The 27886-nt window shown below is 37.8% G+C and overlaps 1 protein-coding gene across 1 annotated transcript in view; it reads left to right on the plus strand.

Moving 5' to 3' along the window:
• The window catches only part of tbc1d32 (TBC1 domain family, member 32), a 90063-nt gene that overhangs the window by 53942 nt on the left and 8235 nt on the right, over positions 1–27886 (plus strand). The window contains 5 exon segments of the mRNA XM_007899661.2: positions 2093–2176; positions 13304–13373; positions 15522–15637; positions 19190–19344; positions 21977–22117. Coding sequence (XP_007897852.2) covers positions 2093–2176; positions 13304–13373; positions 15522–15637; positions 19190–19344; positions 21977–22117 — 566 coding nt within the window.

Raw genomic sequence — 27886 nt, forward strand, 5'->3', positions numbered from 1 at the left:
GTGGGCGAACGCGGCAGCCAATTGCGCACAGCAATGTCCCACAAACAGTCGTAGATTGAAAATGACCAATTTATTATTATTTTTGGTTTTGGAGGGATTATTATTAGGTGTGTGGAGTAAGGAAACTTGCCCAAGGTTTCGCCCTGCCTGGAATTGAACTCAGGTCTCTCGCTTGCAAAGCGAGTGCTCTAACCACTGAGCTACAGGACTCCACAAAGTTTTGTAATTCATGTGTGACATGTCCTTATATATTAAGTAACCAATGAAAATGATTGTTGTGGATGTTGTTGTTGATTATTAGCTGATTGGCAGATCAAATTGGGTCACTCAATCCATGACCGTTTGTGGGGAACAGTCTTCTCTGTCAGCATGCGAGCATAGTCTGAGGCAGGCAATATCCAGAAGCTGCTAAAATAATAATAATAATAATCCTTGCATTTGATATAGCGCTTTTCACGTCTTCTAGATGTCTCAAAGCGCTTCACAGAATATGTTGTAAAGTGAATTGACTATATATTTGTGGGCGAAATGTGGCAGTCAATTGCGCACAGCAGTGTCCCACAAACAGTTATGGATTGAAAATGACCAATTAATTATTGTTTTGTTCTTTGGAGAGATTATTATGTAACAAAAGGCCAGACAATGCAGAGGACAGCTGTGGAGTAATGCCATTTTCTCTCCAACTTTTTGTGTTCACATGATGGCTTCTAGAAATCACCAGCCTTAATCTACCCATAGCCAACTGAGGAGACTCAAATTGGTTACCATCCCATTTGGGAATATTGCAAATGTGTCCCTGGTGCCTCTGGACCCCTTCTGCAAGATGTGAATTATTTCTTTTTAACCCCTGTTTACCTAGCAGTAGATAGGAACCTATTTTTTAGTTGATTGGTGGATTTGAAAACGGGGGTAACTCCTTCAAAAAAAAAATTGGTCACTTCAATCCACGATTGTTTGTGGGACACTGCTGTGCGCAATTGACTGCCGCATTTTGTCCACAAAATGTTCAGTCAATTCACTTTACAGTGTGTTCTGTGAAGTGGTTTGAGGACATCTCGAAGGCGTGATAAGGCGCTATATCAAATGCAAGGATTAGTATTAGTATTATTTCAGAAAAGACTTGGAATAATACACATCTTTTACTAAGCATTCATGTCTCAAACTATTGACTTAAAGTGACAACTACAAATGCATTCATGTACTCCAAACCAGCCTTGATAGTTTAGAGTACATGAATGATAGAGTTGATGATTACCCACCTCTATTGTTCTACGACTGGGTAGTACAAATAGTGCATGAAGACGGAATATGAAGGAGAAAGTTAACTGATCTACTGTAGAGCCTCATTATCACACGATGCTTGGGACTTGTCATAGTCTAACACATCTTAACCAGTCTTGCTCAGTTCCCATCCCCCCAAAATGGCTGACCTCCGGAGAGGCACACTGACATCATTTCCTTTGGATTGTACATTGGTACAATATCATTTGTTTGTAATTTATTATCCACATGCAGAAAGCTTTCTTGCCTTTCCCCTCAGTCTGTCTAATCTGGAGTGCCTGACTTCACTACTTTAGTTTCTGATTCTTTGTTTTGAAAACTTACTCACCTGCAGCCCACTTCATTGAAAGAATGCAGTGTGGAATTGAGGAAATGATCCTCACATTCACATAGTCCTGACCTACAGTGAGATTTGCATCTTATTAGGGACTTTCCCTGTTTAGATTGTCTTGTGTGTGGGATGAACCACATTCAAAGAATTACGAATAATGGAGAATAAATAGATCATCACATATTGTTCATAATTGTTGGGGAAAATGTTAGTTATGATGAGACAGCTTTAGTTCTACACTTGGTAAGTGGCTGCTGAGTATGTTTTAAAGCTATTATTGCTGTTCATCCAAATTCATGAGAACCAACAGGTTTAAAACAATGGGGTTGAAGGCATTAATTAACTGTTTTTTATAACAGAACCACAGAAATGTCAAATATTTAATGTTTGTATATTAGAGTGGATACTTTATTCCTGAACAATAATTTAAATGTTATTTGGGAAATCTCTTTTACTACTTTTTTACCTTTTCACTTTTAGTTCTTGCAGAATTATTGGAAACAGTTGTTACTCATCTCGCTGCTAATACCTCAGCATGCTTCTTCCCTCAAGCAGCATATAAAGGTGAGTTGCTATTATCTTTTTATATTATATTTTCCTTCTTATATCCACCTTCTCCAATTATGTGCATTGCTCACTTCCCAATCTTGCTTGCCTCCTTCATAAACAGGAGCTCAGCCTGCAGCCACCATGTTTATGTCATTTAGAACTTTCTCCAAAACTATTTTAACTTGATACCACACTCTGTCTTCAGTTTGCTTCCAAAAATATATCTCCGACCATGACTTTGATCAACATTTTTAAGTTCCCTTTTCCTTGCTCAGTGCTCAGGACATTTGTCAAGTGATTTATATATTGCCTTTCATGAGGCAATATATAAATAGACAAGCAACCCCATTTCATCTCAATGGCAGATCCCAGAGCACTATTTTTAACATTTTCCTGCGCAACGTGTTTGATCACTGTGTGAAAGTGCTGCTGATGTCACTTCCTAAGTGCTTTACAGTAATTACTGTTAAGTGTAGTGACTGCTCTACCATTAGTCCCAGATTAAGTCTGTAATCTTAAACACTTGTTTTTCATGTATACCTATGGATAATATTTTACATTAAATATAATCTGCCATGAATCTGGCCAAATAGACAACCCCTGTTTAGTTGTATCCTCGAGGGATCTCTGCTGCTTTTCCCATCTTCCCATTTGTGCAAGGATTTATTGTCTTTCAATGGTACCAAAGATATACTTTTTTTAATAGAATTTTGATTCTTTCGATGTAGCAATTGTTCTACAAAAATGATGAAACAATATTTTTATTTTGTAAATTAAAATGATTAGAAAAGGCATTATATTTGTTGGCATTATATTTGTTGATATAGAAGTGCCTTTCTACAGTTATTTTAAAAAAAATGCAGACTTGAAGATGAATGTTTCATATTTGTAAAATCTTTTTCCTAAAGCAACTTGAGTAATGATGGTTAATTAGAAAATACATTGAGCCATGAAGAGTACACAGAGGAGAACACTGTTGACATGTATGTCCTAGTCCTGCTGAATGAAAGCTTGCATTTTATATTTAAAGGAAGTGCATTGCTCTCTGCATAGTGAACCGAAGGTATGAATGTGTTATCAAACACATTCATACCTGACCATGAAGACACAAATTCAGTACAATATATACCAGGCTATACTTACAAATTACTCAGCTATCACATGAGTGATCACATGCATAGGGAGTGATTCATCCCATGGTAGGATCCTGGGCAGGTTAAACAGATGGCAGGGTGGATGATAACTGTGCACATCACAGACTGTCTTCAACTACACAGAAGGCCCACCTTTCAAATACTAATTAAAAATTCAATTCTCTGGTCTGTGTGGTTAGAATATTGTCCTTTCGCCACAGGGACCTGGGTTTTCATTGCAGCTGTGACAGGTGGGATGAAAGCCTCTGCCAGCTGTAAAGGAATATAATAAAATGAGTTTGGGCAGTCTCAACCCAGTTCCTGGAAGACAAGTTTCCATCCCCATGCAATAATACTGAATTCTTTAAAGGTGTGCATATTTTATCACATGAACCATCTGTTACTCTGACTGTGTAAACTTCTGTGGCCCAAAGCCAATTCATTTTCATTTATTGTTGCCATGTTTGTTCAAAAACAAGGCAAATGTCTATTTTAAAGGCAGCAGCTGCCACCTTATTGATTTGAAATAAGAATAAAACGAATGATAAAAGGCCAACTTCCTTTAAGCTTCCAAGATTATCCATTCAAATTTCTTTCTGGTGTGTTGAGAATTCAGTTTCAAAAGAAGTTTACTGAAATGCACTATATAAATGCAATTTGTTGTTGTTTTCAATGGTAATCTGAATCCAAACAGTACAGGAAGTCCATCTGTGAGAAATTAATTTTTTGCCAATGTTTTACATCTGATTTATGGGGTTGATATTCTGGTGGCTGATCATTTGTAGATTAAAGGCCAGCTAAACGTTTTGCACCTAGTTGTACAGTGCAGCCACATACTGTGTCTAGCAATGTTTACTGAAATCACGTAACTGACCACAGCTGTCTGGTGCTTCACTGCACCGAGCAGATCGGATCTGTTAACCCGCTTTCTAATGCGATGGGCCATTCAGGAATGCCATCACGTTCTCAGGTCATGCACCCTTTGTTCAGCACAGCAAGTCACGCTACCTGAGTAACAGCATGAACTACCAGGAGCAATGCACCTGATGTAGCACATGAAGAGCACAACCCCACATAAACATGGTTGACAAATTACAGTGCATTGAAACAATATTGTATTACATGTATAAAAGTTCATATTATATCAGCTATCATGCTGCTCTTTGGGTGTGGGAAAGTCTACAGTAGCATCTCCAACCTCACACAAAATATTAATAAATGTAACAACAGGAATCATTTCCTTTAGATAACTAGCATTTGGTGTTTAGCTGCTGAAGAAAGGAAGTTTTGCAACAAGCATTACGGAACTTGGAGCAAAATTGGCTGCTATCCAACAAAGCAGCTACAATAAATATGGTTATTGGCTCAAATTGCCTTGCTTTGCTTAGTTTAAAATGTCACAACAACAACAAATTACACTTGTATAGCACCCTTCACGTTGGAAAGACAATTACAATTGTGTCACAAATACAATTAAGGTTTGCTCAAATGAAGGCACATCTTTCTCCGCCAGTAATTAATAGGGTTCTCTTACATGCAGCATCATAAGCAAAACAAACAACAGCGCAGTCTCACAAATCAAAGTGCAACAGAGTATCATTGGGTAGAGAAAGCATTTCTTGAGGGCATCACTGAAGGAACACTCTCTTCCAAGACAAGGACAGCAAGAGTCAGGACGTTGAGGTAGTGTTATCATGAAAAGTCAATTGCTTGTGCAAGACTGATTTGGATTGTATGCCCTGGCTCCTTCAAGACACGCCTCAAGACCCTCCTCTTCGACCGAGCCTTCGGCCACCCTCTTCCCACTCTGGCCTCCACCCTAATGACCCTGACTGTTCAGCGCCTCGGGACATCCTCCCAACATGAAAGCAAATGTAATTTTGATTTATGTTGTATTGTACTTGCAGCTTGGTGGTTCATTGTTCCTATAGATTTCCACCATGGATACAAATTTATCAATCCAAAGGTACAGGAGATATTCCACTTGGGTCAAGGTACTCATCTGGCACAACACTGTTAGGACATTCCCAACCACTGTTTATGGTTAAAATAGTCCCCTTCCTTTCCATGATTTTCTCACATGAGAGGCTCTCTGGTGATGGGACAGGAGAGATTGGTAGGCTCTCACTTGCAGTGTCTGGTCATTGTACCTCCAGAAAAAATTCTCTCCTTTAGCTTTGGATTGTATTTCTGAGATACGGGCATTGGATACCATACACAGCAATCTGTCCCCAAGGTCAATGAAACTAGGAACAGCTGTGAAAAGCATGAGTGTGTTTTTGTCTGTGAATTCAAGTGAACTTAAAGGGGCAAGTGTTCAAAATGCGGCTTGAACAGGCACTTTGCAGAGCACAGTGTGGCCAGTGGCTCAGGCTCCTGTAAATTAACATAACACAAAAACGGCAATTTATCACAAAATATAGAGTGCACAACAACACTACTACATTTGAAAACCTCAAATTAAGCCTTTTTATGGTGGCAATATAATGTTTCTCCCTCAAAACAAATCAATTTTAAGGCATATAAATGCTCAGCCATTGCAAATATAATCTAAATTAGATGTTTTTCTCTCACAGCATTGCACAGATAATAACCCCATTACTGTTGAGGTTGGCATTCTCAATGATGGAACATATGTCAATTTCTAATTCAGGTGAATTCTTACTGCCCTGGGATGAAAAAATTAAATTGAGCCAATTTGGGAGTGAATCGATTAACTTAAATAAATTCACAATTTTCCAGTGAACTCCTGTCCCTCTGGTCCTCTTCCCCCACTGACCTTACCTACTCGGTCACCCTTCTTCACAATTCCTTCACTAATCTCCTCAACACCCTTGCCCCTGCAAGTCCCCCTGGTACACCACCCACCCCTTCCCCCTCAAGTCACAGCTGCATGTCGCTGAGCTCACCTGGTTCAAATCCAACCTAACGGTCACCACCACATTTGGCTTGACAGCACCAAAACGTATCGTCCACCCTCACTTCAGCTAAATTGTCATTCGACTCCAGGATCATCCTGAAGGCCAAGGGTAATCCCAGGCTCCGCTTCTCCACCTCTACAAACTGGCTCCTTCACCCACCTTCCCATGACCACCCATTCCAACTCTCCTCCAACTCCAAATACAAGGGGTTGATCCACTTCCTTGGTCCAAAATTAATGACACCTGCTCTGCTGCCTCTGCTCTTTGCCACCCACTACCCACCTCCTCCTGCTGCATCCCTCCCTCCACCCTTTCAATCCATGTCTCCCTATTCTCTCTCTTCTGTCGTCTCCCAAATGTGCTCCCTCGTAGGCATGGTCGAACAGAAAGGTCTTCAGGCACAACCTAAAGATGGAGAAGAAGGGGCAATGCGGAGGTATAGGTGAAGAGTGTTCCAGAGTTTTGGGCGTAGTGGCTGAAGGCGCAACCACCGATAGTGGAATGGAGGGCCCAAGGGACAAGCAGTAGGTCGGAGCCAGTCGAGCAGACTCAGTGGGTTGGGGAGTAAGCAGGTCGGGATTCGAAGACGTGTGAGATTCTTGAAATCAATCGATTCAGTGATAGGGAGCCAGTAGAGCATAGCTAGAATTGGTGTGATGGGGGTACGGAGTTTAGTATGGGAGAGTATGCGGATGGCAGAGTTTTGGATAAGCTGGATTTTCTGGATAGTGGCTGTAGAGGCCAGTGAGAAGGGCGTTTGAATAGTCGAGGAGACAGGTGACTAATGATATCTACTTTGATGCAGACAGAGAATAATAATAATAAAACTTGCATTTGATATAGCGCTTTTCACGTCTTCTAGACGTCTCAAAGCGCTTCACAGAATATACTGTAAAGTGAATTGACTGCATATTATGTGGGCGAAACGCTGCAGCCAATTGCGCACAACAGTGTCCCGTAAACAGTCGTGGATTGAAGTGACCAATTTATTATTGTTTTGTTTTTGAGGGATTATTATTAGCCGTGTGGAGTGAACGTATGCCCATCCCCTCAAAAACATAGCACAATACTTTGAGTTTAAAATAAGCATCAAAAGCTTAGCTTGACATTGTGTGGCAGAAAAGAAACAGTTTGAATGTTAGTCTTTCTCACCCCACTGTGGTTGCATGAACTGATGACCTTTTTGAAAAATTGCAGAAACATCTTAGTGAAAAAGCCTAGCAGTTTGTTGCGTACACAATTCCTAATGATGAAAGTATGGATGTGTTAGACATCTCATAGCTAGCTATATTTATTCAAGGTTGTGACCTGATTTTATGCATCACCGAAGAGTTTCTTGAAATTTCTCCACTAATGGATAGAACAACAGGAGCGGATGTCTTTTCAAAATTGGTTGAGTGCATGGATAGGACTAACATGAAATCAAGATCAAGACAGTTAGAACCAAGGTCACACAGAGGGCTGTGAAGATATGGAATGCTCAGCCCCAGAAAACTGTACAGGTGGAATCTGCAGATGTTTCAAAGAGGTAGACAGATACTTAGGTAGCAGAAGTATTAAGGGGATTGGTGAAATCGTACTATGTGCACTATTATATCATTACTCCACATTACTGCATGGACCTCCACTCTTAATGTTGGTCATTTGGAGGGAAATCCCTAGTTACAAGCTTCTCTCACTTAATAAATAAGGATGTCCATATTACCACTGGGGGAAAGCAAAGGAGAACCAAATGCCTGTTGTATGGCAAACATGGGCAGGTGTATAGATTATCCACAAAATACAGTTACACCACTACAAGGAAGCATTTTTGACGCTCAATGCGTTATAAGGCGCTATATCAAATGCAAAGATTATTTTATTTATTTTAGATAATTTGCATATTTAAAAAGGTAGAGGAGATGGAACTGCATTGTGAAATGTATGAGTATAGGATTTTGGTTTCATTGATTCTATTTGCTTTACATATATTGAGGTTTTATAAATAATAAATGTTGCCTAAATGTGTCTGAGGCCCATCCTCTGGAAATCCGCTTGGATGCCAATTTACGTTTTGACTTATAAAGCTGGACTGTAGACAAAGGAGGTTCTTGGTGCCTGACAGGAGTCAAAATCTGTGCCCTGCAGATTTTGCCATTTACAATTGCTTTTATAAATCTCAGAAACTGGGCTCGATATTGCTGAATTTTGTATTTAAAAAGATTAACAATGCATCTGTCACTTAACAGTTATGCTAAGCACTTGTAGACACAATGAAGTTTAGGAACTCTGTTATCTAGCATAAAGCTCCCTCTAGTTTGCCTCCAACAAAACATGTCTTAGCTTCCAGCTGAGAAGAGTGTCCAGGTAGTGTGACTTTTTCATTTTCCTTTTCTCTGTGGATGGGATTGAAAGCTTAGTAGCCATTCCTGCCTAAATACAACTGTTTTGTGCCACTGTCCAAATCCTTTCACACAAAATCCATATTAGTTCCATTAATTTAGATTAATCATTTCAAACCCTGGTTGTTGAGGTAAACCGTGGAGTCCTGTAGCTCAGTGGTTGGAGAACTCGTCTCGCAAGCGAGAGACCTGGATTCGATTCCCGTCAGGGCGAAATGTTGGGCAAGTTTCCTTACTCCACCCGCCTCTGTTTACCTAGCAGTAAGTAGGAACCCGATTGCTACTCAGTTGGTAGATCGCTTTACTGGGTGTAATAATTCCTTCAAAAAAAATTGGCCATTCAATCCATGATTGTTTGTGGGACACTACTGTGCACAATTGGCTGCTGCGTTTTGCCCACAAAATATACAGTCAATTCACTTTACAGTCTATTCTGTGAAGCACTTTGAGACGTCTAGAAGACGTGATAAGGCGCTATATCAAATGCAAGGATTATTATTATTAAACAGATAATTACTGAACAAGCATTTATTTTGTATTCAGTGTACTGCACCTGATTGACTGCTGATTGCAATATAACCTTTTGTCCAAGTGAGTTAAATTGGAATACTTTATATTATGTAAAACCATGGTATCAATTTTATTATATAGTTTTTAAAAGAAGATGTCCAAAAAAAATTCCATATCAACCCTTTAAAATATTCTGGTCAAATTTGTGAGTTGTAATATGCTAATTATAACATAGTCAAGTGCGGATGAGGAGTCAATAATTATTGACTGGCTATTGGTGTGATACACCCAACTACAGAGGTTGGGCCTGTGGCTGCCATTGGTTTTGCAGCCTTGTTTGAGAGCTGGTCTGTCCTCAACTACAATTTTGTGACAAAGATTGGGTGCACTGTGTGGTGGAGGTTTACTGGTTTCCTTAATGCAAATAAGGGAATATATTGTTTTGAGTTTGGCAAAGATTTGTGCTGAATTTCTCCTAAAGCACTTTCTTTAAAAAATAGTACCTATGCTTGTCTCTGTGCTTGGATATGAAGTAGAGATGTGGGGAATGATATATTGTCCAAGCTAAATAGGTACCAACTGTTATTTTCAAAGGTGCTGAAAGAAAACTTTTAAGTAAGGAAGTGTGCTGAAATGGTTGTTTTTTTTTCTCTGGCTTAATGTTGTTATTTAATGGTTTGTATGCTTGTCAAGTCAGAGTTTTCAAGCTTTTATAATTTGCTTACATCAAAGTGTGTGTATTGATGGATCTGTGAAATACTGATAACATTCAAATTTTAAAAAGTGTGAAAGAATTTGGCTACACGAGCCTGGACAAAGAAACTTATTTATACATGACATATTTTATATATAACTGTATTAACAACATTAATCATACTGCTAAAAGACAATATCTGTACAGTAATACTAGACAAATGTAGTTTTACAATTGTATTTCTGCCTTTTGTCCTTAGATGAAAACTACTATGACAGCAAATTTTATTTTGTCTATGTAGAAGATAACAGTAATGCAAAAAATGCTATTGACTGAATACAAAAAATAACGGAAGTTTTCTTTAGTCATATCAGCCTGGCTGAGTTAGCCTTGTTGCCTCTGAGTCAGAAAGTTCTGGGTTTACTTCGTGTGTCAGGACTTTAGGCTCTGGTGCATCAGCTGACACTCTGATGCAGAGGAAACACCTCATTGTCACTGGTGCCAACTTTCAGATGAAACATTAAACCAAGGTCCCATTTGCCTGTCCAGGTGGGCACTAAAGCCCAGAGGTTTTTCTCCTGATTTCCTGGGCAATAATCGCCCAGTAAAATTGGTTATTCACTTCATGACTGTTTGTCATACAGGGACATTGCTGTGTCGGCTACAACATTCACCTACAAATAAGCAGTCAATACAATTCACAGTATGTCCTGTGTACTACTTTGAGCTGTCCGCCTGCTATGAAAAACACTACAACAATAACACAATTACATTTATATAACGCCTTTCACATCGGGAGGACAGCCCAAGGCGCTGGACAGTCAATGTTTCAGAACCGAGCTGGGAGTCAGGATCGGGGAGGATGGAGGGCACAGTTGAAGTGGAGAATCCTGAGATGGGTCTGAACGAGGCAAGGGAGGGGGCAAAGCGAGGTGGAGGGACTGCGGGATAGATGGAGTTCCAGAGGGTTGGGGCAGACTGGCTGAAGGCCTGCCTGCCAATGGTGGGGCGGGCGAGGCAGGGGATGTGAAGCAGGCCGGAGCCAGCTGAGCGGAGGGAGCAGGCAGGTTGGTAGGGATTTAGGAGGTTGCAAATGTAAGGATTATTATTATAAAGATCCTATGGCACTATTCGACTTCAAGATCCTCACACTCGTGTTCAAATACAAGTTGTTGTTGTATTCAAAAAGAGAAGGGAGTTTCTCCCAGTGTTCTGACCAACAGTCCATGAGAAAAAAAATGGTCATTCACTTCATGATTGTTTGTGGGACATTACTGTGTGCAAAAAAATGGCTACTGCATTCTCTTATTAATGCACAGTTTACAATACTATGTAGAAAAACTGAAGTCTTTTGAGACTTTTCAATGTGGTAAGGTGCTATATCAAATGAAAGGGTTATAATAATATATTGCAGTAGTAAAAGACAGGAGTGTTTTTTTTCTGCCCTGACTCCAGACTGATCCCCAGGTGATCTGAAGCACTAAGTCACTTCAGAATTGATCTCACCACAGCCTGTATAATAGCTGCTGCTCAGGAGGGAGAGCAAGTACCTGAAAATGGCACATTTCTGTGATGAGATCAAATGTTATACAAAGATGAGGCTATGCACTGATGAATAGATATCGTAATTTTTAAAAAATAAGATGGTATTTTTCCTAATATTTAGGCTATTCTTAAATATTATTCAAATTAATAAATAAATCAGGGGGTTGCGTTACAGACATTTATTGATTTTTTTCAGATTTATTAAATAATTAGAATTGTGTTTATTGTACTACATGTCAAAGTCAACATGCATAAATCTGAAAAAAATGTTGACTTACGTATTTTCGCATAAAGTTCTTAGACATAGCAAAACATAGTTGAGTATTAAGCTATGCCTGCATGTGTCTTTACAAGCCAAAATTTTTAAATGAAAAAGAAATGTTTTAAGCACGGAATATTTAGATTTAACATTTCATGCAAAGGGCAGCACCTACAACAAAGCAGTGCTCCCAGTATCAGCCTACACAATAAGGTCAAAGTCCCGAAGGTAGGCAGTGTTTTGCAGGCAACTCAGCATTCTCAGCACAAACCATATCCACAAGGATTACAGTGAAAGGTAAATCTTCGCTAAACATTTTACTGCTGCTGAATTGTTCTTGTAAAACAGCTTGTGTTGAAAGGTCAGTTAAACCTAAAAAAAACCCAGCTCTTTTAAAATGTTGTGCAATAAACATTTTGAGCTTATACCCTGCTGTAACATTTATTTTCATTCACATAACATTTTCTTTTTTAACGGTCTTTTAACTGTATACATTTTCAAGCGCTTCGTAATCTATGCTGTAGCTCTTCACATCTTTCATATTGAACCAAGTAGACCTATAAATATCAAAATAACCATTTATCCAAAATGTGGAAGTGCCCACTCATCTTTGTCAGAATTATTGAAAATTGATCTCATGTTGTTTAGATTAAACAGTCCAGATTGTTTAGATTTAGATGTTTGGGTTATGAATTTCAATAATTGTGTGGAGCTAGAAGAATCATTATCTTTTGCTTTGAGCTTTTCTCAAAGAATAACTCAGTTGAAGTCTTAACAGTGCTCAAAACTAAAAGGTACTTCAGAGCGTTTGTATGTACAAGACACAATAAATGGCTGCCAAATAAGTAGGTTTTATTTTTATAAAAACCTCCGATGTCAAAATAGAAGATCACAAGGTGGAATATAAAATAAGTTGAATTTCCATGACTTTTCAAACTTTGAAAGCTTACGTCTACTCAGATGTTACCACAGATGAGTGGTTACAGCTATTAAGAAAGATTGGACTCTAAAGAATAAAGCTTTTTTGTCTGCAGTTGAACAATTGAGAGGGGACCTGATAGAGTTGTTTAAGTTCATGAAAATACTTTGATGGTTTGTTACCACTTGTTCCTGAGTCCATAAAAGGAGGCATAAATATAAGATAGCTGAATATAACATAGTCAAGATAAGATCTAAAGGAAGTTTAGGAGGAACGTCTTTAAGCAGAGAGTGCAAATTGCTGTTGGAAGCTGTGGTTGAAGCAGAACGCATCAACATATTTGACAGGATACCTGATGTATACATGAGGGAGAAGGGAATAAAGACGTATTAGAGATAGGATGAGGAGTGAAGGCATTATGACCAAACACAAGCACAAATCAGTTGGATGAAATAATATTTCTTGGGTAGAAACATGCTATGTATTTCTTTGTGATATTGACTCATTAACCCCTGACCTCTCTTTATAAAATGTAAAGTAATACTTTTGCATCAAATGTAAATCATCATTTTTTTTTAATTCCCTAACCTTGATTACCTTATAAAGCAAATCTAATGCTGATACAATATGGCAACATTTAATTGAACCTGTGAACCCACTTTGTATTTTACTGTTTTGTTTTTGCCTGAAAATGCCTTCTGTCTTATGCAGATAATAATATGAATTTTTTTGCAGATATTGCATAGAAAATTAACTTGCTGTTGTGTTCTTATTTCATAGCCACTGATGCCTGTGTCAAGAATCTCAATCTTTCCCCTATTCAGCGAGTTGGAATAAAGACTGCTATCAGGTATTTGTGCATTTTAAATACTGGAAATCGTTTAAATAATAGTTTATATAATATCATTGCAACGGAAAACATTTCTTCTGGACAGTAGGCTATTAGATTAAAACAGTAATATATCTAGAATCATAATTATTCAAAAAGAGATTAGATAAACATGAAACTGTAGCACACTTTAGAATAATAAAAGCATAGTATCTGTTGATGTAATTAGTTTTTCTCACATTAGATGGCACTAAAGCCATTATGTATTGTGAAGTAAAGAGTTGCCTTGGAAAAAACACCTTTTCAACACTTTTAACTGAAAGAAAGACTTGGGGGCGTAACTTTTTACATTGTGCAGCTTGTCGATTACACAATATCACTAAATATTTCCAGCCAGCAATATTGCCTTTTTCAATAGAAAAAAAGGTTCAAATGTTCTAAAAGCAGGGGTGGAGGAGGCAAGTCACAACATCTCTTGCTGAAGGCAAAATCATTTTAACATTTTTCATTTCTCCTGGATCACCATTTTCTACTGGCCTGAATAGAAACTCTTCTTAGGATTATGTGTACAGTCAGCCAACCACCAATCATACTGCTCAAATCTCAATCTATCCAAGTAAAGCATGAAAGCACTTGTGAATTTGATGAGACAGGCAGCTCTGCTAACATTTTTTTACAGTAGTAATCTACCAATCCTCAGCTGAGGCACGAGCTGGATTGCAAAAAAGCTGCAATATACTGGCATCATCACCAGCAGTCGTAATTGAATAGATTTTGTTAACCTCCAACCGATTTTTGGGGGGTCAGCCAGGTGTCTGACACATGTAAAACCCATCACCATACTTGAGAGTATCCAAACCAAGCTGAGAATTCCATGCATCCCACCTACATATGGAAATCCCAGCGATAGATTGTTGAAATGGAATGCACACTCTCTTCCTGGAGGGGCCATCCTGCTTACCCAAATCCAGAAAGTATTAGGCGCAGGTTAGAAAAAGCGAAGGCTTGGGGACTCTAGAATGTGCATTGGGATACAGCTGGAGTCTAACCAGCTAACACTGCATAGCTTGCCTTTGATATTGCTGTCCAGTAAGCTTTCCTGCTGCTTATCCAGCTAGGACCACCCGTTAGGGCTTTGGCTTGCAGATTTAACAGGAGTTGAGTGGGATGACTCCCTGCCCCCAGTGACTGGTCTGCCTTTCCAGGTCCTGGCAATGAGGTCATCTTCATCAATGCCTGGAATACTTCGGATCCGCCTGGCTCAGGAACCGGATTACTGAGACCGTCACAGAGGACTGGCTCGATTGCGACATTCTGTTGCCAAGCATGTCACCTTAGAGCCAGTTCAGCTCCAAGGAGACCCTGCTTACCTCCCCCCAAGGAGGATAACCCTACAACTGACAATTTAGGAAAAAACCTTTGTGTTAATGAAAAATGACTCTAAGCAGCAATACTGATTTCATACCTCTAACCTGCAGGTACTGATTTTTATTGCAAACTGAACTGGTATATTTTAATTTTAAAATAATATAGTTTGAGAAAAGAAACTACTTCAACAACGTTCACTTGTATAGTGACTTTGTTTATTGTCTTGAAGAGAATTTACAACAACAACGTTACATTTGTACAGTGTCTTTCACGTCGGGAGGACGTCCCAAGGCACTGGAGACATTTACAGAGTTTAAACCTGATTAGGATAATAATAATTTAATAATAATCCTTGCATTTAATATAGCACCTCATCATCCCATTGATAAATCACCAAGCACTTTGCGGGATTTAATGTAAAGTGTAGAGACTGTATTCGTAGGCAAAAGTGGCAGACAATTTGTACACAATATGTCTCACAAGTAGCCTTGAAATGAGTGACCAGCTTTATCTGCAAGATTATTGGCCAGGACACTGAAGAAACTCCCTTCTCTTTTTGAATAGTGCCATGTAGTGTTTAGAGTCTCCATTTAACATCTCTTTCGCAGCACCTCCAACAATGCAGCACTCCCCCAGCATTGCATTGGAGTCATCCTAGATTATGAGCTACGTAATGTTCTGATGTGGGGCTTGAATCACAAGTCGGAGGTTAGGAGGGAGTTGGGAAGATTGCATTCTCATTTTCTCAGAAATTGTTGTAATAACTTCACTGGGTTTTTGTTCCACATCTCTGTGTTCCAGATACGGAAGATATCTTGGTTTACTGAAGAACAATTCTGACCAAGAACTTGAAATTTTCCTGAAGCATTGTGAGATGTTTCTGAAACACCAGCAAACTGCAATAAGATCTTCCCTTTGTATCCTTGCATGTGGTTAGATAGTTACAATATTTAAAATACTGTCTATTTAAGACCATACTCTATTTCTCTTTCCATTATTATATATTATGTGTGCATTACTGGGTTGTTTCTGTATTATTCTCAAAACTCTGCCTTCAACTCTTAGATACCAGTTCATTTCCCAGTAGCATTATTTTTAATTGCTGTTTTGACAACATTTAATCAGAGTAGTTCAAGATGATGCTTCAAACATCTTTGTGTTGATCCCTGAGGCATAGTATGGAGTAAATAGGCTTGTTGAGTAAAGTAGCAATCAGATTAATTTTGTTCACTAGGTTCACTAAACAATAAACAACTTCCAATCACATCACATGTAAAGTTTTCTTTACGTTGCTGACTAGCTCATGAATAAATACCCACTTTTTTGTGAAAATTAATAGGTGAGAAGCAATATTCACCAAAACTTTATTTTAAAAGAAATTGGAGATTATTTCTGCATTTGTGATAGTGCGCGTACATTCTGAAACACACCACACTGCAGATTTACCAAGACTACCGCTTCTGCTAATGTGGTCACAATATCCTGCGCATGCAGGTAAGCCAATTGTGGCATTACGCATGCATCACTTTGTATCCGCTGTTAAGTGAAAGTTCCAAAATAATTAACAATTTTTTTTACTAAAGGATTTTTTTGTGTTTCACTTCCCCGCAGCACCCCCACTCCCAGTTTTCTCCTGTTTGTTGGCAGAAAAAACAGAGCCCAAAGATACTCAAAAAAAATAGATTTTTACCTTTTGAATAAAAACTGCCTTTATGGTTCTTATTCATAATATTAATAATTCTTGCATTTGATATAACGCCTTTTCACGTCTTCTAGACTTCTCAAAGCACTTCACAGAATATACTGTAAAGTGAATTGACTGTATGTTTTGTGGGCGAAATGCAGCAGATAATTGCGCACAGCAGTGTCCCACAAACAGTTATGGGTTAAGTGACCAAATGCTGTTTTTAAAGGAATTATTACCCCCAGAAAAGCGATCCACCAATCGACTAACAACCGTGTTCCCACTTACTGCTCGGTAAACAGAGGTGTGTGGAGTAAGGAAACTTGCCCAACGCTTCACCTTGCCGGGAATCAAACCCAGTCCTCTCACTTGCGAGGCGATTGCTTTAACTACTAAGCTACAGGACTCCACACAACAAAGTGCATTTTTATATGTTTTTTTTACAATGGATAAAGTTCAATCAACAAGTTTTGTGCATTAAGGGTTAATTCAGGTTGCTAAGAATAACACACCTCACTAAGTAAGAAGCATGTCACTTTAACCTTTTTTTCCTCTGTCCCATATTTTTCTAGAGGGCTGCATGCACTTTCTTGGTTTAAAAATAAATTTCCTCCACAGTTCTTATATATAAATAAATACATTTTTAAAAATTCTACAATTCTGCATGATATTAAATTTGAAGGTAAAAAAAGTCTTTCAGGCTAAAACCAGGTGGAATTTCAGGCCTCTGATGCATTTAAAGAGGGCACAATGAAACATTTTCAAATGAGCTTTCAATGATTTATGCCATGTTCTCTCAACAGTGATTTAGTGTTAGATACTATTCTGAAAAGATGTTCTTTATTCACCACAGTCAGTGAGATATGGCACGCAGAACGTGTGTGACATTTTAAAAATCTACCATGGGAGAGAGAATATACCTTTGACATCTCCAAACTTGATTTCTCCAATAGCCTCCTCCTCAGTCATCTTAGCTCAAGCCTCCACAAACTCTTGATTTATTCCGAATTGCATGACCAATATCCTTTCCTACACGTGCCATGAACCAATCACTTCCTTCCTCGTCAAGCTCCACTGGCTCTCTTTTCCCCAGTGGATCGACTTCAGGGGCTTTATTCCTGCTTTTAAATGCCTCCGAGCCTCTCCTCCTAGCCTCTCCTCCCCCTCACCCCCTCCCTCAGCCTACATGCTTTCCTGTAGTGCTCCTCCCCTGCCCAGCCTGCTAACTCAGGCCTGCCTACACCACCACAACATTGGCAGACAAGCTTTCAGCAACTTTGTCCCATTCTCTAGAATTCTCTCCCTAAATTCCTCTGGCTGGTTCCCTGCTTTCAAAACTTTTCTTAAAACCTTCCTCATTGACCTGGTTTTCGATCACCTACCTCCTCCCCCATCTATCTTGTACCCTGATCAGGCCCTCACTCCATCTCTGTGAAGCCCTTCTAGGCATTTCCCTACATGAAAGGGAAAATATATACCCTTAATAATCCTTACGTTTGAACAACTAATTGCACCCAAGTGACAACATTCTACCCTATATAACTTCCAGGCTGGGTATTCCAATTGCATGTTGTTATAAGTAAAAGATGGTTTTAACATGACTTGCAATAAGTCTTGAGTATTTCAGTCTGAAAAGAACTGAAATGTGGGCATACAGATCTTCATTAAGGTCAAGGAACAGATATTTAATTCAGTCCTTAAATGATTTAAAGTTACTGATTGCTTGGTGCCTAGAACAACTGATGTTTCACATGCCAAAAATAGTCACTTGAACTTCATCCAGTGTAGACAAATCCCATAAATAATTAAAATACTCTTTTGATGTAGATTAAGAACTAGACTGAGGAACTTTTCTTGCCCTTCGGCTTTAGTGTGTGTGTGTTTTTATCCAATAATCACCAGAACAATACCTTAAATGGTTACCTATCCTAATGCCAGCTACACATGCATTACTCTCGCTTTCCGCCTCTCCCTTCTGTGCTTGTCTGAATCTTCTCATTACAAGTGAGAGGCCTGAAATACCCCTTTATTTAGAACTCAAAAATTGCTAAAAAAAAATAAAGAAACCCTGAAAAATACATGTTTAAACCCTGAAACCAGAAGCCCTTGGTATAATTTACATCTTTATGTCCAAAAATCTAATTGCTTACATTCCTCTACCAAACAGCATTGCTATAGTGACAATGTAGACTCAAAGGTGGAAGCTCAATATCTTTTTTCTTTACTTTATTATGTTAGGATACAAGCTTGTTATTTTCTCTCTGGGCCATGTACTGACAGTAGTCTAGAGAGGACAGCCAGGTGACATGGATTGTGCCAGTGGTGTTCTACATTGGTTGATAGATTAAGACAGGTTACACCTTTCCAGTTGACATCTTTTTCCAGTGACATGGTTGCGGTCAGAAATTTCAAGTGATAACCAATGCCCTCCTACTTGATAGTTTGGTATGTTGGAGCTTCAATGTGCTGTTCCACTCTACCAAGTTCTCATCTCCTTTCAAATGCAGTACTATCACAATATTGTAAATTTAATTGAAATACAAGCCTTAAGAAAAAACAGTTATTTGTATACACGTATACATTTGATGGGTATTTCACCTAGTCTACTAACCACACAGCATTATGTAAAAAAATATGAATTATGCAGGAACTATGTAATGAGCAGTTGGTCTGCACTTCTGGAGATGAGAGACATAAGATCAAATCCAGCAAAGTAACATAACAGCAAAAATACGTTTTAAAAAATTGATTTATGCTGTCACATTTTCTTGACTGTAGCTTACAGGCTGTCTACAGGGAGCTTATGTTGGGCATGACTGGTTTGCATCCACAGCATTTCTAATAATGTCAGGGGACATAGAGAAAGCTTTAAAATTTCTGCAACAATTCTCAAACCTTCTCACCTCAGCATTCCTCTGGCTGCCCCGCCTGCATGCTTCTGTAAGTTTTTATGAAGTAGTATGTGTTTTAACCATGAGTTGTGTTTTATTATATACCACAGGGAAATGTTAAAGAGACGGGATATCTGTTTTATTTGTTTAAGTAGTAATTACAAAAGTAGAAAAAATTGGCCTCCTATGCAACTTGGAAATCCATTTTAATTCTTCCTCATGCATTCAACCTTTTTATACAAATTGCAGTGTAAGTTGCATTTTAAGAAACATTGTTGTCTATCAAGTGTTAATTAGTTTATATATGCTGTGTTAAGGTAAAGTGCTATTTCTTCTTGAAAATCTGTTGCGGTCTTTCTGAAATCTCAGTTTTCTCTTCTGGATATGGAAACCTTATCGTTTAGGTACTCTTTCCCTAGAATTGATAGTGTTCATCATTTTGAATTGGAGTCTATAATAATGATGATCACTCTTAAGAAATATCCAATACATGGGAGAAATTGGTGAATTCAGTTCTGTGCAAACTTATTTTTCCTGCAATTTTCAAAAGAACTTAAAGAAAGCCGGTTTCAAAATTAAGGGTGTGTTTAAGAATTTGTTCACTTTCTGGATTTTCTAAAATACTGAATGATGAATTGAGAAAATGTAGACCCAGGTGGAATTTCTCCCAAAATATATTTTGATAAGCACAGTGTTAAACTGTATAGGACAGAATAAAGCATGGCTATAAGTCTCTATATCTAGTAAAGTGTGAGAATTTTTTTGTAGAAATGTCGCTGTTGTTCTCAAAGGGTTTATTCATCAAAATGTCATTTAACGGCATGACAGGATGGGATAGCAGTACTGCAGTGATCGTCCATCATGTTATTTATTGGCTGTAAAATTTGGAAGACTTGAGGCTGTCCATCTTATTTTCTTATACAGTGTTCCATTGTAGTATATAAAAGGCTTAGCTTATCCTTTGAAACACGGCATTATTATATTCTAAAGAAATACAATCAGCCCTGACATATTTGTTTATTTCCATGAGCGTTTTCACAGAGTTTTATTATCTTCAGACAGTCACTGTGGTTCATGCCCATGCAGAGTGAGATTAGAGTTTTGAAAGGCAGGGGCTGTTCCAAGACGGAAGGGAAGGCATACGATGTTAAGTAGGAACAGAAAAAGATCACAAATTTATTGTAGTATTCATCAATGCTGATGAGTAATGCTGTTTCTATGGAACATACTATACAATAAAATTTACATATATAGAACACCTTTCACATCAGGAGGATGCCTTAAATTACTTGACATAGCTGGCTGGCACCTGAACTGGGGACAAGAGGATGTTGGGGCGAAGATCATCAGAAGCATAGTGAAAGAGGTGGTCTTTAGGTAGGCTTTAAAAGTAGGGAGCGAGGGGGTGTGACGGAGAGATGATGGGATGGATTTCCGGGGTGAGGGATTAGTGGCTGAAGGCTCCCCCCCACATCGGTGGGCAGATCGGGAGTTGAGGTACAAATCAGCCACGATCTAATAGAATGGTGGAACAGGCTTGAGGAGCTGAATAGCCCACTCCTGTTTCTATGTTCCTAAATTGGGCTGCGGTCATAAAACAGGCCAGTGTTGGATGAACGGAGAAAACCATGCCTTGCTTCACGTTCCCCACCCAGATTTTACATCATGTGTCCAGTTGGGATCATCGGTTTACAAGTTTTAAAAAAAATTGGTGAAGAGCGAGGTATCAGCACAGCTGAAATGGATGAGCAATTTTATATATAAATCCTAAGATCGAAAGGGAATCTAATAGGCAATCTTTGAAACATTTAAAATTTGTGAATAAAAATGCATGTCTATGGGAGTATGGGCTGGCAAGTGACAAATGGTTTTTAATATGGAAATATACAGAGTAATGAGATTGGGAAGGAGAATGAGTAGTAACATATAAGCTAAAGTATAGCTAAATAGTACTAAGTTCAAGACAACAGTGCAAAACATGGGAGAGCAATTTGGGACTGTGTATAAAAGCTATTGTCACTGAAGACTTTGACGCAGTATGTTTAGAAAATAAAGTGGGAAATTGGATCTCAGCGGCTATAAACTAAAAGGGATCGACTTAATTAGGATTTGATGCAGGTCTTGTACTTAGCACTGGTTGGGCCCGCCTGGAGTAATGTGTACAATTTTGATTGTTGGAATACAGTAGGAAGCTCTTGGCATTGGACAGAATCAGTGAAAGACAGATCAGTTGAAATTTTGCACCTTAGTTTTGAGGAGATATTACACTGTAAAAGCAAAAGGAAGTATTGATACATGCAAGGTTTAAAGGGTATCGATAAACCTAACTCTTAAGACTGTGATATTTTCAACATTGTTTCAAACTACAAATAGCAACAGAACGGTGAAGAGTTTAGATTTCACAATTTTATAGAGAGTAATGAATATGGAGAATGGACTACGCAATTTTTTTGAATGCTTAGGAACTTTATGCTGAATTAAGACAATGGATGCTATTTGAGATTTCATAATGTGTTATGCAATTACTACAGAATATGAAAATTAATCCAAGATATATAAGTGCATGATGGATACTATGAATTGTGCAGAAGACACGCTCTATGTTTTGAAACTAAAATTTGTATCTATTTGTCTTCAAAGTCTGCTCACGTATGTGTTTTATTTTGCTGTCACCTTGGCAGATGCATCTTCCTGTGGAGATTGCAGAGTCTGCTATCCACCCCGTATATTCCTGCACAAGTCACTACATTGAGATGTTACTGAAGGCCGAGGTGCCACTTGTCTTCTCAGCATTCCGCATGTCAGGGTTCACTCCTTCCCAGGTGATGTGTTTATGAGTACAAACTGTATGTAACTGAAGAACTTTGTGGTAGTGACTAAAGTTAATCCTTTGTCTAACCTTGTTTTTAATTTTTTTTACAATACAAACAACTATGCACATTCACAAATAAGAATGGAACTGAGTAAGAAGTACATCCCAAGATCCAGTAACAAATTAGCTAGATCTTATGAACAATAAAGAAGATGATAAAAATATTCAACAGACTTGGGACTGAACATCTCCAGTTCAAAACGAAGGGCATCCCCCAGATCTCCCTCATCTTCCACCAGTGCAGGCTCGAGTCTCCTTCCCCCCCACACACACACTTCCAAACTACTCTGCAGCTTTGTGTCCCGTCACCCCCCATCCCCGCACCGCATGAGTCTTGGAGCATTAATGGCACAAATTCAATGAGTAAAATTGTAGTCACATCAAGACCCTAAGTCACACTGAGATCTAACCCATTTCATGATGATTTGACAGTTGAGCTAGGACCCTACAACGTCTAAAAATCATTAGATTCAATGTTATTTCTCAGTATAATAACATTTTTAAAAACACAGGTAAAATAAATGGTATATTATTGGAGTAGTAAATTTCTACACTTGCTCTTTACATTTTATTTGACCCTTCAAAATTGTATGTTTTCTGTGTACATTTTCTACAGCCATTTTCATAAAAAAACATTTAAGAAGTATAACAATTATTATATTTGGCAATTCTGGTATGTCATAGAAAATCTAATTGTGTTCTAAATGTAGACTTTTTTCATTTAAAAATGTTACACTTGTGTTGACACACTGAATATTATTTTCATCCAAACTGTATCATAATGTCTCTTTTCCACAATGCATGGTCTGTGGACCCAATCAGAAAGTTTTTGCTTATTTCCTGAATCACAGTTTTTTCGTAATAGAAGAGAACAAAGATTGGAACACTGTATGGAGAAAAACTGCTTACATTTCAAGAGGTTTATTTTAAGATATCGTAGATACAGACAGCTAACAATTATAGAATCCTAAATGGAAATGCTGAGAGAGCCAAACAATGTGAATACAGTGGTTATGCTAAACGTGGAAATGTGCTCTAATAATATAACCTTTATTCTTTCCTACATTTAGAAAGTCTAATTTTCATATATTACATTTAACCATTCTAGATAATCCGTATTTTATTGAAATACTGTTATTGATTCATACTTTTGTCTGGCTGCAAAACTATTGTCATTTGCAGAGTTAAATACATTCTCTACATATTTCTGCCAACCCTTAGCTACTTAATCAATATCAAATTAAAAAGTAATACGGGAGAAAGTTACATGATGTCTGAACTGAGAGCTAGTAATTCTATCAATAAAAGCCCTGAATATCTAAAACACTTTAAACAATACTCAGATTTTTCAATTAAATTCTCTTTCCTCTTCCATAATAATAATTTTAGTATTTTTTTTAAAGTGGATGGTTTGAAATTGAAAACAATACCCGGAACATGTTCATCTTAGAAGGTCAATTAAGAGTGAAATCAGGAAGCATTTTTTCACTCAAAGGGTGCTAGAAATCTGGAATTCTCTCCCCAAAAGGGTGTGATGCTGATCCAAGAGTGAAGTTGATAGATTTTTGGTATGTCAGGGTATTAAGGGATATAGGGAGAAAGCGGGAAATTGAAATTGAAGTATTAGTTGAGGTACAGATCAGCAATGATCTAATGAAATGGTGGAACAGGCTTGAAGGGCTGAACGGCCTTCTCCTATTCCTATGTTTCTATGTTGTATCATGATTTGGGGAAGGAAGGCAAATGCATTGGTCTCATGCAATGTTATGAACAGTTTTTATTGGAGGAATCTATTGTTAAAAAGCTAAATTGTGATTTTTTTCAAAAAAAAATTTAAAATTATATTAATATTATAATGGGAGTATCTATTGACTTAAAATGCAACATAACAGAACATTTTGCTTTGAAGTCTAGCATTACTTTATATCTTTGTCCGTGCTTTGTTCACTTCCCCCCTCTTTCTAGCTCGGGGTCAGTCCGCTCCGAGATGCAACCTGCATGAAGGACACTATATAGATTCAAGTTGTATTTAATTGTGCATTACTGCTGTACATCTGACACCACTGAAGTATTTTGATTATTTTTTATTTATATTTTGTTGCATTCCTTTTTTCCTTAATCCTCAGGATACTAACTATGATTACAACTTATTTTTTAAATCTAGCCAACTAGTATTTGTTTGTACGTGAATTTTTCTGTTACTATAATCAATGCTATCCCGTGGATAGGAAAAGTATCATTATTCCCTGTCTGGCAAGAACTAGACAGCACCCATATTTTCTCTCCCTTCCCTTTCACCTGAATATTTTACAAAGCAACTGTGATTTCCAAAGCAACTTCCTATCCCAATAATGACATCAGGATAAGGTTCTAGAATAGGCTTACCATTGAATAAAATATTACGTTATCCACTGTAGGAATTGTCCTCCCCAGTATTGAAAGCAGCTTTTTTACAATACATGCTTTAATGACCCCTGTATATGTTGCAGATTCCTGAGCCAAAATAACTGACTCTAGAATTTGTCTACCCTCTTCATTGTGACAAAGTGATTTCACATATTTGTAATTTTCCGATCTTTTTAATATCTACACAGTGTATCCCTTAATGCAATAATCTTATCTGTCTTCTATTTGTGTTAAAACATTTTTAGATCCCTCTTACGACTATATTTCACCTACAAAATACACAGTCAATTCACTTTACAGTATATTCTGTGAAGCGCTTTGCGACATCTCAACGATGTGATAAGGCACTTTAGCAAATTCAAGGTTATTATTATTATCCGCATCTGCCTCTTTGTTCCCTTCCTTCCTTGAGCGATAGTCTTTCTTCCTCGATCAATAGTGATTTCAGTTAAATTGATGTCTGTATGAATCCAAGTCTGTTTGTTTCCTTGTAATGTTTGACATAATTCTACTTGTATTTCAGGTTTGTTATGATTTCCTTGTTCAACGACAGACATATACTTTGCTATGATTTGCCTTTTTGGCTCTGTACTTTGTAACCCTTCATGCTTGTATTAATAGAATTCCATTTTCTCTTCTTTTGTTTTCTAGTTCTGCTTTGACTTGTTGCTCCCTCAGGTTCTTCTCATAGCTCTAAAATATGCTCTTCTAAATTATTTCATGGCAGTATTGCTAGTTTGGATATTTGTCTTTATTGTTTTTTCTTTATTGCAATATCAAATCTATTTGTACAATAACCACTGGAACTGCAGTCTTCATATTTGTACGTTATTAACTAATCCTGGGAGGCTGATAAATATTAAATCTATCTGAAGTATCAACCTTAATACTTTACTTCACACGTTATATTACAGTGAAGTTACTGAGAATTTCTATAAAATTGATAGAGCTACCTTCACCCATTCCTCCAGTTTTCCTGATCTAGCTGTTGCCCTTTGGGTCATTGAAAGCTTCATGTTCGCCCACAAAAACACACAGACGCTCCATTTTATAGTATATGCTATGAAGAGCTTTGAGATATTTCCTGAAGTTAAAGGCATTATATTAAATAAGGGAAAAACTATTGAAGATTATCACATTAAGATTTTCTATATCCTCTTACTTGCCTGCACAGTTCTCTTTCTATTCACCCTGAACTGGTGGTTAAGCAAATTGCTAATTATTTTGTATTGCCTTTATTCATACTAATTTAGAATTTACTGGGTCTGATGTAATATTTGAATATCTTGCTTTACCTTGATTATCTCTTCCTACCACTCAATCCATTAAAAAATATATATTCAACAAAACAAGTAGCTTCCCAATAGGCTAAGAGCGTTAGTGCAGTTCGCCAAGCACACTTGTTTTTTGCAAGAACATTTTGGGACATCAAAGATTTCTTGAATAAGAAATCTTTGATTTCTTGAACTCAGGATAACAATCATCTCTTTGCAAGAGAAGATTCAGCTGTAAGGACTACATGAGGAGTTTTATGTAAGGAAACTTATCCTGCACAAAGGGAGCTCTTGGAAGAGCCAGTTTGGAACCTGGGAGTTCTTCCAAAGTATCACAAAATTTAGGCTGCTGAGAAGTCTAGAAGATGTGAAAAGCACTATATCATATGCAAGGATTATTATTATTATTATAAGTCTCAGAATCCATTGCTTAACGTTTCACAGAAATTGGTCAGGGGGTTCATATATCGAGCTTTTCAGTTGGAATAGATCTATATCTTTTTAAATCCCACTTAAAACCCTAGATTTTTGATTACGCCAGTAGTCATCTTCCCCCCCTCCCCTTCTGCCTTGCTGGATGTCTGACCCTATCTTTATCAAGCTCTCAGAGATGTTATCCTACTTGCAGGGAACTATATAATTTAATGTTGTTTGCATTTGTTGAGCACCCTTTGTGACTATGAAGCCAGCCATCAATATTTTAGAACGGTATTCTCTTGATCATTAAATCTCATGTACAAGTCTTTGAAACCAGTATCTGTATGTTTGTCAAACGGATGCGACACCTCGATAATCTATGGAAGAGTCACCATTATTGAGGTTTTTCTTTAGAAATAGTTTGCTTTCTGAAGTCCTAAGTTGGCTAAAGTCCTTTCATAAGTTTCAAAATTATGAAATACAAGAGGAAATCTTTGAAGGTTCCTGACCTAATGGCCTTTATTATAGTCCAGCAGGGAGTAGTTCTGAACCTAACAACAACAAATTACATTTGGAAAGCACTTTTCACATTGGGAGGACGTCCCAAGTGGCTGGACAGTCAGGGATTTGGACCCAAGCTGGGGCTTGGGATCAGTAGGGGTGGAGGGCAGGGTGGTAGGAGAATCGTCGAAGGCCAGCTAGGTCCAAAGGAGTTCTATGGATTGAGCATTTAAATTTTTTCCTAGGGAATCCATTCATAGAATATGTCATTGAGGACGAAACACGCTCGTCCGTGCCATCGCTCTGAACCATGGGGAGATCTTAGGAAACAAAGAATATAGCTTTTCTTGTTCATTTTCCTTAGCTGTGCATTTGATAACATGCTACAATTTGTGAATACTTTCTTAGATTAAGGTTTGCATAGAATTTACTTGAACAGACTACCTTGTGAACTAGAAATGCAGGCTTTTTGGGAATGTAACCTTTCCATGTAATGGCCTTTAACATGATCTGAAAACAAAATCCTTGATACTTATTACAATACGATTTAGTTCTTAGATACATCCATCACTCTATTTGAAAGGACTGAAGTATTATGCTCTTCAAGCTTTAGCCAGTTGATCGAAAATACTGTGTGAAGAGATTAAACCGTACACAGCTAGAAATAAGTGACACCGAAGTACAAATGCTAAGAGCTAAAAGAGTTAAAAAGAATCTGAATAAGCCTTTCAAAAATATCCACAAAGCTTGTAGAAAGGTTTTGATTTCCATTTAAATTCTGTAACCTAAATATTTTTATGTCTGGGCTGTCTGGACTCCCCAAAGGCCTCTGATAACTTAGGGAATTCTCTTGAAATATATTTCTTCTATCTCTCTCAGACCCAGTATGTAGAGTTTCCAAAATATATTGTTCCTTAATAAGCCTTTGAAGATGAGACATTTTGCAATGATACCAAACACATTGAATTTGGAAGACAATAGACTAGAAAACTATAGCCACTTTAAACTATTTTTGCAGCCAGTGTAGCCAGGTTTACAGCCAATAAAGTGAAGTCAAAACTAATTATATATAACACATTCTTCTTCTACTCTGACGTCTAAACTCAACTTGAACGCCAATC

The sequence above is a fragment of the Callorhinchus milii genome, unplaced genomic scaffold (genome assembly GCF_018977255.1).
Source record: "Callorhinchus milii isolate IMCB2004 unplaced genomic scaffold, IMCB_Cmil_1.0 Scaffold3, whole genome shotgun sequence".
Lineage (NCBI taxonomy): Eukaryota > Metazoa > Chordata > Chondrichthyes > Chimaeriformes > Callorhinchidae > Callorhinchus > Callorhinchus milii.